This window comes from Coregonus clupeaformis, chromosome 34 (assembly GCF_020615455.1).
Source record: "Coregonus clupeaformis isolate EN_2021a chromosome 34, ASM2061545v1, whole genome shotgun sequence".
Classification (NCBI taxonomy): domain Eukaryota; kingdom Metazoa; phylum Chordata; class Actinopteri; order Salmoniformes; family Salmonidae; genus Coregonus; species Coregonus clupeaformis.
In genome coordinates this window covers 12373828-12393873 of record NC_059225.1, presented here as the reverse complement: position 1 = coordinate 12393873, position 20046 = coordinate 12373828, and the positions used below count along the sequence as shown (strand labels likewise).

Below are 20046 nucleotides of genomic sequence, written 5' to 3'. Positions count from 1 at the left end.
ATTCTCCCGGAACCTTCACCCAACCCCTGCCGTGCCATCATTTAATCTGCCACTTCACCTCCACCTACTCATCTCCGCCACCCGCTCCGTCTCCTGGATTATTCTGCACCTTTTGAATCTGTAATAAACACTCACCTTCGTTCAACTCTCCTTGTCCTGGTCTGCTTCTGGGTTCTGTCTTAGGGAACCGTGACAGTCCAGGGAGGTTGGCTACAGTGCCATGGGCCTTAAACTTCTTGATAACATTACGTATGGTGGAAACAGGAACATCAAGGTCTCTGGAGATGGACTTGAAGCCTTGAGATTGTCAATGCTTGGCTACAATCTTGTGTCTGGCCTCCTCAGATAATTCTCTGGTTTTCTGTCTTTTCTCCATGCTCATTGCGGGACACACAGCGACACAAAACAGGAGAATGAGTCCATTTCTCTATTCAAACTGGTTGAATGAGGGATATTTATATTGCAGGCACCTGCAATCACCACAGGTGAGTTCAATTCCAAAGTAAAGGAGAATCACCTGCTTGAAATCGAATTATTTCTAACTATTTCTAGAAGGTGCCATTAATATTGTTTAGGACTTATTTGTGGAATAAGCTAACATTTAGTAAATTAGTCCGATTTTTTTGTTTTGTTGAACTGCAAACTAAAAAGACATACATAAGTGCATATCAAAATATGTTTTAATTTCTACAGTTTTCTGGAAGAAAGTGTGCATTATTTGAAAAAAGTGCAAGGGTGCCAATATTTTTGGCCAACACTGTATAATTCTAAGAAGCAGTATATCTTCAGAGCATTTGTGTGGGACTGTGTATTTGTGCGTGAGCTACATAAATATGACAAACGCTCTATTCTGTGTGTCTAGTCTGTGTGGGGCCGTCCCGTCCACTTTCCTAAGACGGATACCTACCTCTCCCACCCACACCTGAGTGATAGAGGAGGGAGAGGAAGGCACTGGGGGGCTCCCCACCACTGGGGGCTCCCCACCACTGAGGCTTCACACCACTGGGGGCTCCCCACCACTGAGGCTTCACACAAGGATGAGCTGTCTGCAAGCATACACACACACACACATATTCCTCTAGGGGCTACCTATCCCTCTCCACTAGCATCACAAATGTGTGTGTGGTGTGTGTGGTGTGTGTGTGTGTGTGTGTGTGTGTGTTTTGATATAATCAGAGCTGGTGTCACAATGATATCCTCTCCTAAGGCCTTCAGCCCGTGTGGCTTGGTTGAGTCGAATGTTTGGCAGGACTGTGTGAGTGCACAAGCTATTCAATCTGTATGTGTACTGTCTCACCGTCTGAGTAAGGGTGTGTGTGTGTGTGTGTTTATGCTAGTGTGTGCACTGAAGACCAGAGAACACCCTATATGTGTGTGAAAGTAGTACAGTGTGTGTGTGTGTGTGTGTGCTCAAAGACCCATGTACTACTACCTAGTATGTGTGTTATGTGTGTGTGTGTGTTATGTGTGTGTGTGTGTGTGTGTGTTAAATGTGCGTGTGTGTGTGCAGACCACCCCCCTCTCTCTCGCTCACCTTCTGTGGCTGACCTTCCTTTGTTTACAGCCTATTGGTGGGTTCCTCCCTTTGATTTGGCCACACAGCCACGTGACCCTGCAGCCAGTTTGTGCTCTGCAACTCCGCACTGCTAAAAATAGCTCCAGCTCCAGCTTGCCCCGGCCCCACAGCTCGTTTACATAAGCTCTGAGGAGGTGGGGAGGAGGAGTAGTGGACAGGCTGGGGCCTACTGTTCTGCTCGGTTCTGCATGTCCTCTCTCACTCCTACTCTCACGCTCTCTCGCTCACTCACTCACAGGCTGGTGCCTGATACATGCATGTGCAGACGGACACAGAAACACATGTAAACACATAGCTGCTCTGAAACAGTGATAAGAGGAACAGCCCTCATACTGAACTAGTCACTGAGGAGTCATCTCCTAGTCTGTCTTTATGGTGTTATGTTATGGTCCTAACCTGTCATATGGTCCTAATCTGTCCTATTTTATGGTCCTAATCTGTCCTATAATATGTTTGTAATCTTTCCTATGCTATGGTCCTAATCTGTTTTTATAGTGTTAGGCTATGGTCCTAATCTGTCTTTATGATGCTATGGTCATAATCTGTCTTTATGATGCTACGGTCCCAATCTGTCTTTATGGTGATGGGCAGGTATCTTAGTGGTTAAGAGCGTAGTGCCAGTAACGAAAGGTCGCTGGTTCTAATTCCCGAGCCGACTAAGTGAAAAATCTGCCAATGTGCCCTTGAGCAAGGCACTTAACGCTAATTGCTCCTGTAAATCGCTCTGGATAAGAGTGTCTGCTAAATGACTAAAATGTAAATATGCTATGGTCCTAATCTGTCTTTATGATGCTATGGTCCTAATGCACCACTAATGTACCAAAACCGTCAGTCTCTATCAATCAACCAAACTATCTTGTATTGTGCCGGAGTAAAGTATGTTGTCATAAACTGTCATACGCTGTACTAAACTGTCATAAACTGACACAGTAAGCATTGTGTGGTTGGCTGGTTTGATGAAGTGTTAAACTCAAGTGTTAGGCTGTTATTAGCTAGACTAGTCATTGAACCACCCCGTAGAGATAGCATTGACTTTACCAGAGCCGGTTACCGACACTGTTGTTGATTAACTTTACATTAATGAGAATTAGTGTGTCAGAATAGCGCCAACACAGTGCATGGAGTAGAGTGGGACATATCGTGTATATCATTTATACATAGAGTATATATGGTGTATATACACTACCGGTCAAAAATATCTGAAACTTTGAACATCCCACGGAGCACCATTAAATCAATTATTTAAAAAATTGAAAGAATATGGCACCACAACAAACCTGCCAAGAGAGGGCCGCCCACCAAAACTCACAGACCAGGCAAGGAGGGCATTAATCAGAGAGGCAACAAAGAGACCAAAGATAACCCTGAAGGAGCTGCAAAGCTCCACAGCGGAGATTGGAGTATCTGTCCATAGGACCACTTTAAGACGTACACTCCACAGAACTGGGCTTTATGGAAGAGTGGCCAGAAAATGGACATTGCTTAAAGAAAAAATTAAGTAAACACGTTTGGTGTTCGCCAAAAGGCATGTGGGAGACTCCCCAAACATATGAAAAAAGGTACTCTGGTCAGATGAGACTAAAATTGAGCTTTTTGGCCATCAAGGAAAACGCTATGTCTGGCGCAAACCCAACACCTCTCATCACCCCGAGAACACCATCCCCACAGTGAAGCATGGTGGTGGCAGCATCATGCTGTGGTGATGTTTTTCATCGGCAGGAACTGGTAAACTGGTCAGAATTGAAGGAATGATGGATGGCGCTAAATACAAGGAAATTCTTGAGGGAAACCTGTTTCAGTCTTCCAGAGATTTGAGACTGGGACGGAGGTTCGCCTTCCAGCAGGATAATGACCCTAAACATACTGCTAAAGCAAAACTTGAGTGGTTTAAGGGGAAACATTTAAATGTCTTGGAATGGCCTAGTCAAAGCCCAGACCTCAATCTAATTGAGAATCTGTGGTATGACTTAAAGATTGCTGTACACCAGCGGAACCCATCCAACATGAAGGAGTGGCGCAGTTTTGCCTTGAAGAACGGGCAAAAATCCCAGTGGCTAGATGTGCCAAGCTTATAGAGACATACCCCAAGAGACTTGCAGCTGTAATTGCTGCAAAGGGTGGCTCTACAAAGTATTAACTTTGGGGTGGGTGAATAGTTATGCACGCTCAAGTTGTCTGTTCTTTTGTCTTATTTCTTGTTTGTTTCACAATAAAAAAACATGTAGATCTTCAAAGTGGTAGGCATGTTGTGTAAATCAAATGATACAAACCCCCAAAAAATCTATTTTAATTCCAGGTTGTAAGGCAACAAAATAGGAAAAATGCCAAGGGGGGTGAATACTTTCGCAAGCCACTGTATGTCCTCTGGATTGGACAAGAAAGATGGTGAGTTCAACAGTGAGCCTGTCAGTCAGCCTTAACTCACTCACAGCATCTAGCCTAGCTGACGCAATGCTATTTTCCTGATTTTTGACCACTTCTTTTCTCTGGCCTCCATTGATTTAGTCACCCTAATCTTGGCCACCCTACAACGGTTAAAACACCAATAACTATTGAACAGATTATGGTAGAGACATGAGGTTTGGACCATCGGTTTGCTTAGAGGATTGTCTACACAGTATTTTACCCATTGGTCAATAGATGCATTTTTGTTTTGACACCCTACATATTGTACCATATATACTTGGTCATAGAATACTTCATTATCATGATATTGTCATTTTTATGTATTTAACTGTATGTCCAGTATATGCGGCCCATGCAGGAGTCAGTACCACCCTAGTGTTGCAAAGCACCATGGTCCAACCACAGAATTAAATAGAACTAACACAACTGCAATGGTCATCAAAACAAGGCAAAATAAGGGCACAGTTCAATAATATAATATAATATACAGTATATGCCATTTAGCAGATGCTTTTATCCAAAGCTACTTACAGTCACGTGTGCACACAGTTTCTATGTATGGGTGGTCCTGGGAAACGAACCAACTATCCTGGCATTGTAGGCGCCATGCTCTACCAACTGATCTACAGAGGACCTCTGGTGTGCAGGCTACACTTGAGCCTGGGTGCTCCTCTTTGTATAATCTGGAAGAAATCCAGCACAACAGCAGAACCACATGAACATATGTAAGATCTTAATTTGAGCGAGTTTGCTACAACAACAGGATGATCAAATTAAGATACGGCATCTGTATTGTAGAACAATGACACAGTGTGTGGTTGAATTCAACTGTATTGAGTAATTTGGCTGCATTGCACATCTTCTAGGGAGCCCTTGTATGGCAAATGTGCATAGGAAGTCTGATATTCCTGCATTCATTGACATAATTAGCGACCGCCACACCTCAATTATAACAATAATTGATCAAGTTGAAATCTCAATACAAATGTTTTAAGGTATACGTTTTCAGCCAAAGCTTGTTGCAAAAGCACTGGATCACCAGAGTTAACAACATGCTCCGGTACATTGGCGACTAGGATGTATTTTTTAAACCTCCCGTTTTGGGCTGGATGTGTCAATGTGTAGTTCACACATGCATAATCTATGAGCAGAATAACTGTCTTACAGATGTAGGATCTTAATTTGAGCCAGTTTGCTACAGCATTAAAATATTCCTGTAGCAACAGGAAATGTGAATTATTATGTGGATTATAATAATGGACATTTTTGTAGGGGTTGATACATTTCAAGTCTGAAATGTCAAAGTGGAAATTACAAAGTTCTCCTGCAACAGGTGATAAAATTAAGATCCTACATCTGTGCCTCAATTAGCCACAAAATTCCTAGTTTGAAAGCGACTGTTTTCTAGAAGCTGTGAGGCACCATTTTCCCTACATTTAACCCCACGTTGGCCAGCCCCCTAGCAATTCGGGTTTCAGCCAATGAGCTTCAGCACCTCGCCATTTGAGTCACAGCTAGCAAGACGCACACACAGTAGAGCGAGAGAGAGAGCAATGATGTGGTGCACATATGTGATGTAGTACACCATTTTCGGGGACCACTTTTGGCTCGTGGGCGCTACTTTCAGAACTACTAGCTAAAAAGTATACAAAAGTACCAGAGAATATCTTTAAAGCTGGAATCCTTAAATGGTCAAACTGCCACATCCGTTTGTGATATTACAACAACAAAGAAGTTACTGCAAACAACAAACACTGTTTTTCCCCCATAACATCATTGCACACGTGATAGAACAACAGAATACACATACATACATACATACGTACATATATATATATATATATATACATACATACACAAACATACACACATATATATATGTATTTATTAACCTTTATTTAACTAGGCAAGTCAGTTAAGAACAAATTCTTATTTACAATGACGGCCTACCCTGGCCAAACCCTCCCCAAACCCGGATGACGCTGGGCCAATTGTGCGCCGCCCTATGGGACTCCCGATCACAGCCGGTTGTAATACAGCCTGGGATCGAACCCGGGTCTGTAGTGACGCCTCTAGCACTGCGATGCAGTGCCTTAGACCGCTGCGCCACTCAGGATCACAATATGTACAGCAATTGTGCGACGTTGTGCGACGCTCCTCACCTCCGCTTCGTCAACAAAACAAAAACAATAACATTCGTGGGGCGGACAGTGTCGCAGTTTCCCCTACTGAGGATTACATCTAAGGTTGAAATACGGCTGAGACAGAAACCTAAACTCAACTAAAGGCCGCTTACAATCTGGTTTGGGCAGGGGAAAAAATGACGTGCACTTGGGAGTCTCCACATAGGACCAACTAGATTAACTAGGCTAGCCTGGAGAGAGGGAGAGCGCAGGGGGAGGGAGAGGGAGAGCAGGGTTTGTGTACGCACAATGCTCTCCCCGAGCTAGAAACAGAACAGGCCAGTCAGAACAGGGATACTATTGTGCTCCCACAGGACTATATTAAGGCCTTATCAGCCTGTAACATCAACAGTGTCCTCTGCTTCCTACTGCCCACTGAGCACACAAACCAGAATATGCAGCTAGCGCACACAGCTTTAGCATGCTAATGCTAATTTGCACACAAACCAGGATATGCAGCTAGCGCACACAGCCTTAGTGTGCTGAGCTAATGATAATGTCTGTCGTGCTAACGCTTAGCATGCTAGCGCTAATGTTTTGGAGGTGGAGATGGTAGCTATCAAATACATGACCACATGAGTTCCAGTGACACAGCCGAGGGGAGTTTCCGTGTAGCTTTGAGAGTACAACATACGGTTGCTATGGGGCGCAACTTTGGTTTTAGAAGTGGGGCTGCTTTTAGAAATGGCGTCCGCATGGTCCTAAAGCATGGTTCAAAAGCACATTGTTGGCTCGTTTTGTATCACATTCCATATATATATATATATATATATATATATATATATATATATATATATATATATTTGCATGACCATGCGTGCTATGTTTTTAAGCAAATTCAAACGTTAAGTCATTGGTGGGGTCCATTTTGACAGGCTTAAATCTTTGAGTTTTGTATATCAGGATAACGTAGCCTGAAGCCAATATTACCTGTTGAGGGAGGAATTTTTGAGAGAGAGAGAGGAAGAGGGTCCTCTGTGTACTGGTATGATATCAGTTACTGAAACGTACTGCAAGCAAGGGGATAAAATCCATGGTACACAAAGGGAAGTGCCTCTAGATGCTAGCCCTCAAGCTACGGCACAATACGCTCACAAATTGTGTAGAAAACTAGACAAATATCAGAATCTTTGGTATGGTTTTTGTTGGCAAGTAAAAATGTTGGACTGCATCCCTATTTCAGTTGATTGGTTGTTTTGTACATAGCAATTTGTTCACTGTTGTTTTAATACAGTGTAATATGCCTACAACTAACAGTGTTTTTGTATCGATACAGGGTGCTACAAGTACGAAGTAAAGTCAAAACGACAAGACACTTAACTTTTGAACAAGTTGAGTCAAACTCTGGACAAAACTCTAATGGATAAACAAAGTGGAATGAAACAAACAAGCCATTCCATGACATTTATGGGCTTTTCCAAACAACAACGCTTCATTGCATGGCCCAAAGGCTCCAACGGACTGGGCAACGGAACAGAACATTGAAATCAATTAAAATGCTTAAAAAAGATCTCCGCCCTACATGTACAATGTACAGTCGCTATTGATTGGCTTATAGGATTGTGGAACGTCAATATGGGCCTCCTCTTTGACACAAGCACTTGGATCGGCCCATACTCATTTTGAGTTTCAATTGGGTCTGGAGAGATGGCAGCGGCTAACTGAAAAAGCTAAGCGGAAAAGGGGGTGCTAGTGAGCACTGATTGCTCAGCATTTTCCATTGCTTTACACGTTCATTGGAGGACCTAAGAATAGCACCACGGCGCTATCCTGGATACTACACAGGCTAAATGCAGCGCAGAGAAGAGGGTAGGCTATGCTGGCTCTGATGCTGGCTCCGAACCAGCCACCATTGGACAATCACGACTTAAAAGGAAGACTCAGCAATATGACATCATCAAAACAGAGGGCCGACTTCCTGCTTACTGACATCAACAACAGATTTTAAACAGCCAATAGTGTTGGCAGAGTTGACGTTTGTCTCCCAGCTGTGTACAACAACGTCATATTGCTGAATCTACCTTTAAGGCGAAACAAAGTGAGCAGACTAGAAACAAGACGTTATCATGCTAGCTATGGCTAAAAGGACAGGAACAGAGGTTGAAATGCCCTGTCATGCTAACTTAGAGCTAACCGTCAGTTATGGACCCTGACAGATGACAGTTTCCTCCTTCTAGCCCCAACGTGTGTCACTTTGTTTCAGTATACAGAAGGCAGAGATATTGTCAATGGAAACGAGATAGAGTGGTTCAACATGGATATGGTGGAGCTACTGTGCGTCATGGCATTGAGCGATATGTGCATGCGCACACACAGATACACAGACGCTCAGACACACACACACACACACACACACACACACACACACACACACACACACACACACACACACTTAGCCAGAACAAACACTCTAGACGGGTGTGTGTCTGCCTTCAGTAAGCCTCAGCATAATGGGCGTCTTCCTGGGAGAGGAACAACAAGGGGGTCTGACGTCACATATTTCATGCCACTACAATCAAAACAACCCGCAGCCACGTTCTGACTGACTGGAAATTAGAAAAGGGACAACTTGTGTGTATTTCATGGTCACAGAATTTGCCGGTGGTATAAAACACTGCTTCACACCGAAGAGGGGAGCACAAACAGAGACTAGAACGCAGCCAGCAAGCCAAGTGGTGTCTGGAGTGCTCCTCCTAAACAAAGGTTATGGAAATCATAACCTTGAGTCACATATTGTCTACTCTCATTCAAGGACATCATCGACAACATAATAGGCTGTACCGTCGCCTATGGAAATGGTTATTAATGCGGGTCAAATAACTATCAAATAAGGGGTCGGGTTCTGCAGACCCACATAAAAAAATACATTTTACATTTTAGTCATTTAGCAGACGCTCTTATCCAGAGCGACTTACAGTTAGTGAGTCCATACATTTATTTTATTTTTTTCATACCCCCGTGGGAATCGAACCCACAACCCTGGCGTTGCAAACGCCATGCTCTACCAACTGAGCTACATCCCTGCCAGCCATTCCCTCCCCTACCCTGGACGACACTGGGCCAATTGTGCGCCGTCCCATGGGTCTCCCGGTCGCGGCCGGCTACGACAGAGCCTGGATTCGAACCAGGATCTCTAGTGGCACAGCTAGCACTGCGATGAATACTACAGTACTTACTACAGAATTCTGTAGTAAACTGTAGTATACTGTAGAATACTATACTACAAACTATAGTATCCCTCGATCATGTGAAGTACTTAGTATAGAATGTTGTAGTATACTCAATAATACTATAGTAAAACTACAGTATTATCCACACACAAAAAGCACTGTAGTAAATACTACAGAAATGTCCACAAAAACACTATTTTCTTTAACTATAGTAAATACTACAGTATTTAATTTGCATATACCCTGCCCATTCCCCTCCCCCATATCCCAATTTGTTCCACACGTAGAAACCTACATGCCAAGTATACACCATATATTGTATACTATAGTCCACAAAAAACACTAGAGTAAATACTACAGTATACTTAATTCCGCAAAGATACTACAGTAAATACTACAGTCAGCAAAAACACTACAGTAAATACTACAGTTTATACTACTCTTTATTTTACCACAGTATTTATACTATAGTATACTACAGTGAATACTACAGTAAAGTCTGCAAAAACACTGCAGTGAATACTATAGTATTCCTACCATAGTATACACTATAGTATTTTTTCATGTGGGAAGTGCACACAAAAGTGGATACCTTGTAAATGTGCACATGTATACACACACACACACACACACACACACACACACACACACACACACACACACGGCCAAAACATTATGTGCCATTAACTCCCTGAAGAGCAGCTCTGAGGACTTGGAAGACTTGGTCAGAGCTCCATGGGTGATTATATGAGGTCTAAAATGCCAATCAGAATGCACAGGACACATGAGGAGAGTCAACAGAGACATACCATTGGCTGAGAGAGCAACCAGGGCTGTGATGGGATGGAAAGTGCAGGACTCTCATAAGGACCCACCTTTCATTAATGAGGATGCTTGAGTAACACTCATGCATACACACACGCACACACACACACACAATGGATATCCTCACACGTAAAACAACTGGACTGGCTTAATTAAGGTCTTTCCAACAACCTCTCCTCTGGATCCTTCCCTTGTTACTTGGTGGTGAGTAGTTATGCATAACAATACATTTGTGCCTGCATGTGTGTTTTCTTTACGCACCGCTGGCCAGAAAAATTATATTGGGGTGGTATGAATTTCAGTCGGTAATTGCCAGTAATCTGAGATGGAACAAAAACATTGTTATATGGACCAAGCCTCCTTGATCCATGTTAAACCCCAGGTAGCGCCACCTTACTGAGGACATCAATGTGACTGGGTGAAATGGCCTGAAAGGTTACCTCAGAGGAGGGTAAAAGACACGTGTTGTGAACAATGCTAAGCCCTCTCCTCTCTTCACTGGGAGCGTGCATCTCCACTTACGGTCTTAAGGCTTCTGGGGGTTCGGGTTAGCAGACTGCGGGACACGCAACGTCAGTGGAGAGATGGAGTGTCCACAGGGATGGGGGAGAGAGGGAGAGTGGGATATAGAAGGATGGGGAGGGAGTGAGAAAGAAGTAAGGAGGGATGGATGGATAGAGAAAAATGGGGAGTGGGAAACAGAGATGGGAGGGAGGTAGAGATGAATAAAGGGATGGGACAGAGGGAGAACATGGACAGGGAGGAAGAGAGAAGGGTGGAGAGGGGTAGGGGGGGAGAAAGGGGGATGGGAAAAGAAGGGAGAGGGTGAGAGTGGAAGAGAGAGATGGGGAGGAAAGGAGGGCACGAGGGATGGGGGCTGGGGGGCACTCACTACTGTGCGCAGTCGATGAGCTGGTACTCGTTGGAGCGCTCGAAGCAAGCCTTCACGCCTTCATCGTCCCACAGCTGCTTGGCATGCTCGAAGAACTCCTGTTTTTCCACGAAAGACAAGAAAAGAGGGAAGAAGAGAGAGAGACGGGGTTAGGAGGAGGAGAGACACGTGACAGCTCAGGGAGAACTCTGTTGTCAAAGCACGGCGTCTTCAACAGGAGCTTTAGTTTTAGACAAGAGAGCCAACTTGTCATCACGTTGGGTTCGCTGTACATTTGCACGATATATTAAAGTACATTTCATATGAGTGCCCTCTGTAGCAGCAGGTTAGATGATCACAAGTGTCTTCCATCATACATTATTCAGATGTTGAACCGTGTGAACTGATTTGTCGTACAGGATGAGATAAATAAAACTACAGAGGAAAACGTCTGATCCATTCACCACGTGAACACACAAACAAGAATAAGGGGGGTAAATTATACCGCTCTCTGAGAAAGAGCATCCCCATAATGACCTATTCAATGAGAGGCAAGTGAGTGGAAGAGCAGTGGACAGAAGGTGTGTGGTGGAGGAGGTTGGGAAGGGACCAGGCTAATCTAAACTTCTGGTGCCTTCTAGACAGCCAGAAACACGCCAATATAAAGATGAACTTTTAAAATCCAAACTGAGAAAGATGCGACAATATGAAGCTGAACTTTTAGGGACAAACCAGCACTAAAATTCAAAATGCTTTTTTCGACACAACACAAAACACACTGTTCGCCGTCTTCTGCCTCAGAAGTATACCAATGGGAAAGAGGGAGGGAGGGACGAGTGGAGGCAGGAAGGCGAAGAGAAGAGAGAGGGAGGTTCTGAGAAAGAGAAGACTTGTTTTCCCCCCCCGCGTGTTCCTTAGAGAGAGCCGAGAGCTGGGTTTACAATAATTAGTCCCCCGGTGGGGTCATCACATAATAACCACAATACAGGCAAACAAATGGCAACAGACGCAAAACAAACTCCGATGCTAAAGTCGCTAACGCCGAGGCAACAACAAGGCCTTCAGCGAAGTTTGAAGCACCCTTTAAATGGCAGCTTGTTCACGACTCTGCTAAACAGTCTGTGCTGAACTGTTGAATTACTGTGCCGTATCGACCGTGTATCTATTATCAGCAATGTGTCAACCATTTTCCAGAAACAAAACACAGTAGGAGGCCATTTACTCATTTTGACATAGTTAACTTTTTTACTTTCACACCTCAATACTACCATAAGAAAAACAATTCCTCCACAAACTGTAATGTGCAAAATATGCAAGAGAGAATTCCTACATAGTTCTCATGGTATTTCACAACAGAGAAAAAAACACCTCAAAACTACATCTTACTAAGCTTCACTTAACAGGTTACGCCTAATACAACAAGTGTAGACGTTACCGTGAAATGCTTACTTGCAAGCCCTTAACCAACAATGCAATTTTAAGAAAATAGAGTTAAAATGTGATTTGATTTGATTACTGTGAATGCCTCCCTCCGCACACTGAAATCCAGCTGTGTATAGTATATGAGCACAACCGCACCTCTCGGACTTCCTCTTTACCCCCATTAGTTCCAGGTGACATTTTTATGCACCGACGCAGCAGAGTCAGGATCTCTCTCTCCTCATGCAAAGCAGAGTGCGCCTGTCTGCTAGGGCAGTTTCCTGGCCAAGGCTGATGATCTCACTGCGAGAACAGGAAGTCACTAAGCGGAGAGGAGGACAGAAGCGGGAGAAGGACACAGAGACAGTTCATCTGCTCTGCTGCCTTTATCAGCCCAGACGCTACCGTACTATGTGTTTACAGGGAGAACGGAGAAGATATGGGGATGTTGCTTTAACGTGTGCCATGTTACTACGTTACAATAACACTGAGCCAGGTCCTGTCGGTCTCGTGACTGAGGAAAATCGGATGTTTTTCCCCATATGAGTCATTACTTGCACTGTTGTCAGTATCACAGGGATAGCAATGAGGGTGCTCTAGAACGTTCTAGAACTACTGACAAGCACACAGCCAATCCTTTTCTACAATTTTGTCTAATTGTTTTTGGCTGAGAAAGTTAATGAACTGTGGAGTGCAAAAAAGGGGAGGTACCCAACCTACTGAAATCCACAGATAATAAAGTCAAATTCACCACTATGAAATCCAAATTTACACCAGTTTAAATTCCTGAAAAGAAACACTTGAGCGAAAAACTAAAGAACTGTGGAGAACCTATGTAGCCAACGTGATAGGCTGCCTATCTCAGGTATGGGGAATACTAAAGCAGCCCTGTGGGTCCCCACAGTCAAAACTCACAGGGCCCAACACTGAGCCCTGGGGAACACCTGGTGACACAAAAACACGTAAACAAAAAACACTGAAGCCCATTAGGAGCCCTCCCATTTAACCGCCACGTCCTTTACTGAACCTAAGCCTTCATTAACGACGAGGCTAAGGCAAAAATAGTCATTAGTAGTTGGGTTATAAAACGGCTAGCCCATGGGGCTGTGGCTAATGATGTCCCTGGCTGCTTTTCAGTCATCCTCCAGTCCCTCCACACCGCTACCAGTGTGATCACCTCAGCTTCCCTGGGCACACTCACCCACCCCTGGGTATCAATGATACCCCTTGTATACCCACCATTGGACCAGAGAGAGAGATTGTGCTAGGACACCGCTGTCTTTAGTGCCACAACATTTGAGCTCCCGAGGTCAATCTATGGCGGATGTGACTGTTAGTTGTTAGGGCCACAGTTCTGTCCAGGTGATGGGTGAGATCACAGTTGTGTAAAGGCGGTGTTCAGGGTGGTCTGGTACCTGACCTAGAACACAGGAAGGCTACGTTTTCACTGGGGATGTTCCACTCAAAACAAGTGTGTGTGTGTGTGTGTGTGTGTGTGTGTGTGTGTGTGTATGTGTGTTTGGAGGGAGGGGATACTACCCGTCTCTTATGCAACACTATTGTGTTATGGTATCCTCCACAGACAAATCAAAGTTCTGGTGAGACGACATTCTCAGTCATGTGTAAAGAGTAATGAACTCAATTAAGCCCTTTGGGTAGCCTGCCTGTCAGCTACGGTTTGCTTTGGGTAGCCTGCCTGTCAGCTACGGTTTGCTTTGGGTAGCCTGCCTGTCAGCTACGGTTTGCTTTGGGTAGCCTGCCTGTCAGCTACGGTTTGCTTTGGGTAGCCTGCCTGTCAGCTACGGTTTGCTTTGGGTAGCCTGCCTGTCAGCTACGGTTTGCTTTGGGTAGCCTGCCTGTCAGCTACGGTTTGCTTTGGGTAGCCTGCCTGTCAGCTACGGTTTGCTTTGGGTAGCCTGCCTGTCAGCTACGGTTTGCTTTGGGTAGCCTGCCTGTCAGCTACGGTTTGCTTTGGGTAGCCTGCCTGTCAGCTACGGTTTGCTGTCACTAAATGCTTGATTAAATGATCAAGTATTTCAGTTTGTGCATGTGGATACATTTTTATACATGTTCCATAAACCTTGCATGTAGCTATATCCACATTGTTATTCATGTCCACCCCTTTTTTGAATAAGATGGTTCATCAAGTTTATGAACACAACATCAAACATGAAATCCCATGAACGATTCCCTTGAATGTTTTTTCGGTTTAGAAAATCAAGTTTGAGAGCACAATGAGACAAAGGATACTTAGATATATATATATATATATATATATATATATATATATATACACACATACAGCTACACACTATGCAATGTTAAAGGAACCCCACTATCTTTATCACAGAGCCTGATTTTCTAGCCCAGGTATAGCTTTACTGTCATACATAAGGCTACGATGAGTCATCAACAAAATGACGAGGCTATTTATAGAACACACACACCATCAGACAAAATGGTCAGGGGAGACACAGCGCTGGTCACAACGCCAGCGAGGCGTGATCCTGAGTCTCTCAGCTACGTCCTGTTACACTTCAAAACCCCCCTTCCTGTCAAACACACACTGACGCGCACAACCACTTTGTGGTCGAAACATAAGCAAATCTCAACTGTCTGTCTTTCTGTCTGTCTGCCTGTGCATTGCCATGCTGTAGAGTAGGTTAATCTGGTCTAAATGGCTGCTGTCAGGAAATGGTGATGCAGGCCAGAGCAAAGGAGCGAGAGAGAGAGAGAGAGAGAGAGAGAGAGAGAGAGAGAGAGAGAGAGAGAGAGAGAGAGAGAGAGAGAGAGAGAGAGAGAGAGAGAGAGAGAGAGAGAGAGAGAGAGAGAGAGAGAGAGAGAGAGAGAGAGAGAGAGAGAGAGAGAGAGAGAGAGAGAGAGAGAGAGAGAGAGAGAGAGAGAGAGAGAGAGAGAGAACGAAAGAACGAAAAGAAAAGAAAGAAAAGAAAGAACGAAAGATCTGGTCCTGTTACCAATTCTGCTGTTTTATTTTGTCACTGGCTGACAAAGAGAAGAATGGATCTGAACTGGATCTGTGGGTGACTGAATGTGTTGAAATGCTAGCCTGACAATACACACCCCATAGCCCCAAAAAGTTTACAAACATGTCACACAGAATTTCAGGGAACCTTCTTAGAACTAAAACAGAAAAATATCGGATTAATCTGCAATTATCTATGGTCTATTTTAGTTTAAGGATGTTTGGGTGGGGAGACAGTTACACAGTAGTATTCAGTGTCTTCAGCAAGCATTACAAAATGTCATTGCTGAGGTCTGTCTGAAGGCTGGGCTTACCCAGCCAAGACTGGAGGTCTGCGACTCAAATGATCATTTCATTTAGATTAAAAAGCCTATCGGTCTTCATCTTGCAATCATTGGCCTACTAACTAAAACATATGACTGATTTCACTTCGTTTACACATGCTATGTCGGCTAAATGAAGTCAAAGAGAGCCAGTTTACTCCATACTGTACTGTAGTGTACAGTGTTCATCACGTCCACCATTCCAACCTTGTCCGCTACACTCTGGCGGGTCCCTCCAGCCGACAAGCTAAAAAAGACTTAGAAGCGCCAATGGCTCTCTCCTCTTCCAATGGCTTAACAAAGGAGGTATAATATGATCAAGCTGTGTGTGTGTGTGTGTGTGTTTGTGTAAAGAAGCAGGAGACACTCCTCAGGGCTCGGTTTCAGGGAGGCTCGTGACACAGTGTGAATAAATGCAGTATACAGTTTACTGCCTCTAATGGAGGGGCCAATGAAAGAGAGCAAACGGGACGTTGTGCACATAACTAACTTACGGCTCCTTAACCGTTTCATTCCTATAGCCGCATACCACACTCTCACCATATTGGCCAAACCTTATTAATCCAATGTACTGACATTTCTGTAGTCGTCTCAGATAAATGTCTTCATTGGTAGCTGCCGTCATTTACATAAGATATTAACGGGGTGTGTGTTTTATATAATCGATTGTTACATCTTAACACCTGCATCTGCCATCAATAGTTTAAATACAATAGATAGACACAAGTAGATTAAATCTTTGAAGGTATAGTTGTCATGTTGCATATTTAAGTCTCAAATGTCAGCTTTGGGCAGATGGAAAAGGCATTGTAGACTGTCCACTGAACACATGAGAATGTACTGGAGCCAAGTGGCCCCAAAAACAATCTAAGATTATTCTAGTCTAAACGCTACTGGCACCACGTCAAGATAAAATGTATGCTCGTCAATTGTGTAACTGCAATCAACTGCTGATGCCTTCTTTGAAAGCCCAGTGGTTTTTGACCAGGGTGTATGTTATCTGCTGCCAATATAAGCATTTGAGCCAGGGCAGCAGCATCACTACAGACACCCTGGTTCGATTACAGGCTGTATCACAATCCGGCCGTGATTGGGAGTCCCATAGGGCGGCGCACAATTGGCCCAGCGTCGTCCGGGTTTGGCCGGTGTAGGCCGTCATTGTAAATAAGAATTTGTTCTTAACTGACTTGCCTAGTTAAATAAAGGTTCAATTACATTTAAAAAAATACAAGCCATATATTTTGCCAAATTTATTTCAGCCTAAATAATGGCAGATCAATCTCTGAAAAATAAGATAGACGTGAAGACATGCCTATTGGCTCTGTCTTATCATGATAAACTGCTCGTGATTATCAATTATCAATGAGTGCGGGTGGGTAGTGATTAAAGCGTATGGTATGAATCTCTGCTTGTTATTGTTTTAATAATCTGAAGGGAACCATTTTGAAAGTGTGTGTGTGTGTGTCTCTCTCGTGGGCATGGTGCATGAAGTTGAGGGCATAATTTCATTAACTCAAGTGAAATTCAACAAACGTGAGGTTAAACAAACCCATTTGTTACACAACTTAAACACTGGACAAGTGCTCTTCTTAGAAAGTCCCTTTTTTAGAAAAATTAACAGTAACAAGTTACACATGCAGGCGGTAATTGGATGATACTAATCTACAGAAACAGGGCTTTACATGTGACATAGGAGGCAATACATGAAACACGGACCTGCTTTAGAGGAAAATATTAATTTGTTTGAATGCTGCGAGGGCCTCTCTTTGTCCACATCTCTGAGCCACTAGCCAGCTGGTTTACAAACAGAAATCGATGTGCCTTTACATAATAGGCCTAATTAATGAAACCTGTGTTGCAGCCAAAACATCTACTGCTCCTACTGTCCATGTTTTGACCGACTGGTATACAGTATGGATCTCCACTAGTATGAATACACAGACGAACAGACGGACGGACAGACAGAGACGGGACAGAGACGGGACAGATACCTCCAACAACTGGGCAACACCAGAGAGAATAGGACTAAAATGGCGTTCTAACAAGCTTTAGTTTGAACGCTAAAGCAAAAGCACTTGATTGAAATACCAGATTAACTCAAAATGTCTGACCTGAACAACATTGACATGATTAAGGGAGGATCTTTGACACACAACGCAATAACCTTCATGTACCACTTCTTCCTATAGTGGTCCCTTATAAAAAGCTAATCAATTCTATACAGCTGAAACGGAAGCTCGTAAGTAACAAATATCCTCATCTCGGGGTCAAATAAACTTTTGAAAGTCCCATATTTCATATTTCATGTTTGTGGTCCACTCACAACCAGTGTTTACTATTAGCAAGCCACTGTCAACATCACAACAACCTTCATCAGCGCTCGTAGAGTTCACAGTTAAAAACATTAGATAACAGAGTATCAACAAACCCTGGAGCAGACCCTTATTCTCATCATCCGTTTCATGTCGTCTGCAGCGTCGCTGACCCAACACAGGGAATCTGAGAAGCTAAAAGAATCGACTGTTTGGATTCTTTCGTAACACCTCGGCACAAACAGACCAACGCTTTGTCTGCCTTGCCTTGACCCAGTGCACACAGAGAAGGCATCAAACAATTCCTTGTGAGGGAGAAGGGACGGCTTTGATTTAAAAATGGCTAATGATGCGCTCCCCCAAACTCCGCCCTCCGCCAAAAAAGAAAAGAAAATTAGGTTACTAAAAGCTTTTTTTAGAAAGCCGACTCATCATGTAACAGTTGATTAGTATTTATCTAGTCCAACAGATGTGTCCAGATTGCGCACTGGGCCAGCTTCCCCTTAATCACTGTCTGAAAAAACAAGGTTCCTGATGGGAGCAAACTTTTGGACCCATGTCCGATTTTGTGGACATTCCAATGGAAGAACAGAAGAACAAAAACCAACAGCCAATAGGAACTCATATTGGGTATATACTGTGTATCATACACTGTATACATTGATGGAAAAAAGTATTTGATCCCCTGCTGATTTTGTACGTTTGCCCACTGACAAAGAAAGGATCAGTCTATAATTTTAATGGTAGGTTTATTTGAACAGTGAGAGACAGAATAACAACAAAGAAATCCAGAAAAGCGCATGTCAAAAATGTTATAAATGTATTTGCATTTTAAATGAGGGAAATAAGTATTTCTCAATCAGAAAGATTTCTGGCTCCCAGGTGTCTTTTATACAGGTAACGAGCTGAGCTGCTCCTAATCTCAGCTTGTTACCTGTATAAAAGACACCTGTCCACAGAAGCAATCAATCAATCAATCAGATTCCAAACTCTCCACCATGGCCAAGACCAAAGAGCTCTCCAAGGATGTCAGGGACAAGATTGTAGACCTACACAAGGCTGGAATGGGCTACAAGACCATCGCCAAGCAGCTTGGTGAAAAGGTGACAACAGTTGGTGCGATTATTCGCAAATGGAAGAAACATAAAAGAACTGTCAATCTCCCTCTGCCTGGGGCTCCATGCAAGATCTCACCTCGTGGAGTTGCAATGATCATGAGAACGGTGAGGAATCAGCCCAGAACTACACGGGAGGATCTTGTCAATGATCTCAAGGCAGCTGGGACCATAGTCACCAAGAAAACAATTGTTAACACTACGCTGTGAAGGACTGAAATCCTGCAGCGCCCGCAAGGTCCCCCTGCTCAAGAAAGCACATATACAGGGCCGTCTGAAGTTTGCCAATGAACATATGAATGATTCAGAGGAGAACTGGGTGAAAGTGTTGTGGTCAGATGAGACCAAAATTGAGCTCTTTGGCATCAACTCCACTCGCCGTGTTTGGAGGAGGAGGAATGTTGCCTATGACCCCAAGAACACCATCCCCAACTGTCAAACATGGAGGTGGAAACATTATGCTTTGGGGGTGTTTTTCTGCTAAGGGGACAGGACAACTTCACCGCATCAAAGGGACGATGGACGGGGCCATGTACCGTCAAATCTTGGGTGAGAACCTCCTTCCCTCAGCCATGGAATTGAAAATGGGTCGTGGATGGGTATTCCAGCATGACAATGACCCAAAACACACAGCCAAGGCAACAAAGGAGTGGCTCAAGAAGAAGCACATTAAGGTCCTGGAGTGGCCTAGCCAGTCTCCAGACCTTAATCCCATAGAAAATCTGTGGAGGGAGCTGAAGGTTCGAGTTGCCAAACGTCAGCCTCGAAACCTTAATGACTTGGAGAAGATCTGCAAAGAGGAGTGGGACAAAATCCTTCCTGAGATGTGTGCAAACCTGGTGGCCAACTACAAGAAACGTCTG

General features: G+C 43.9%; 1 protein-coding gene across 2 annotated transcripts in view; it reads right to left on the bottom strand.

The window, feature by feature from the left end:
* The window catches only part of LOC121549676 (guanine nucleotide-binding protein G(olf) subunit alpha), a 68400-nt gene that overhangs the window by 31155 nt on the left and 17199 nt on the right, over positions 1-20046 (bottom strand). For both annotated transcript variants that reach the window (XM_041861500.2, XM_041861501.2), the window contains exon 5: positions 11053-11150. In XM_041861500.2, coding sequence (XP_041717434.1) covers positions 11053-11150 — 98 coding nt within the window. The remainder of the gene's footprint in view (positions 1-11052; positions 11151-20046) is intronic.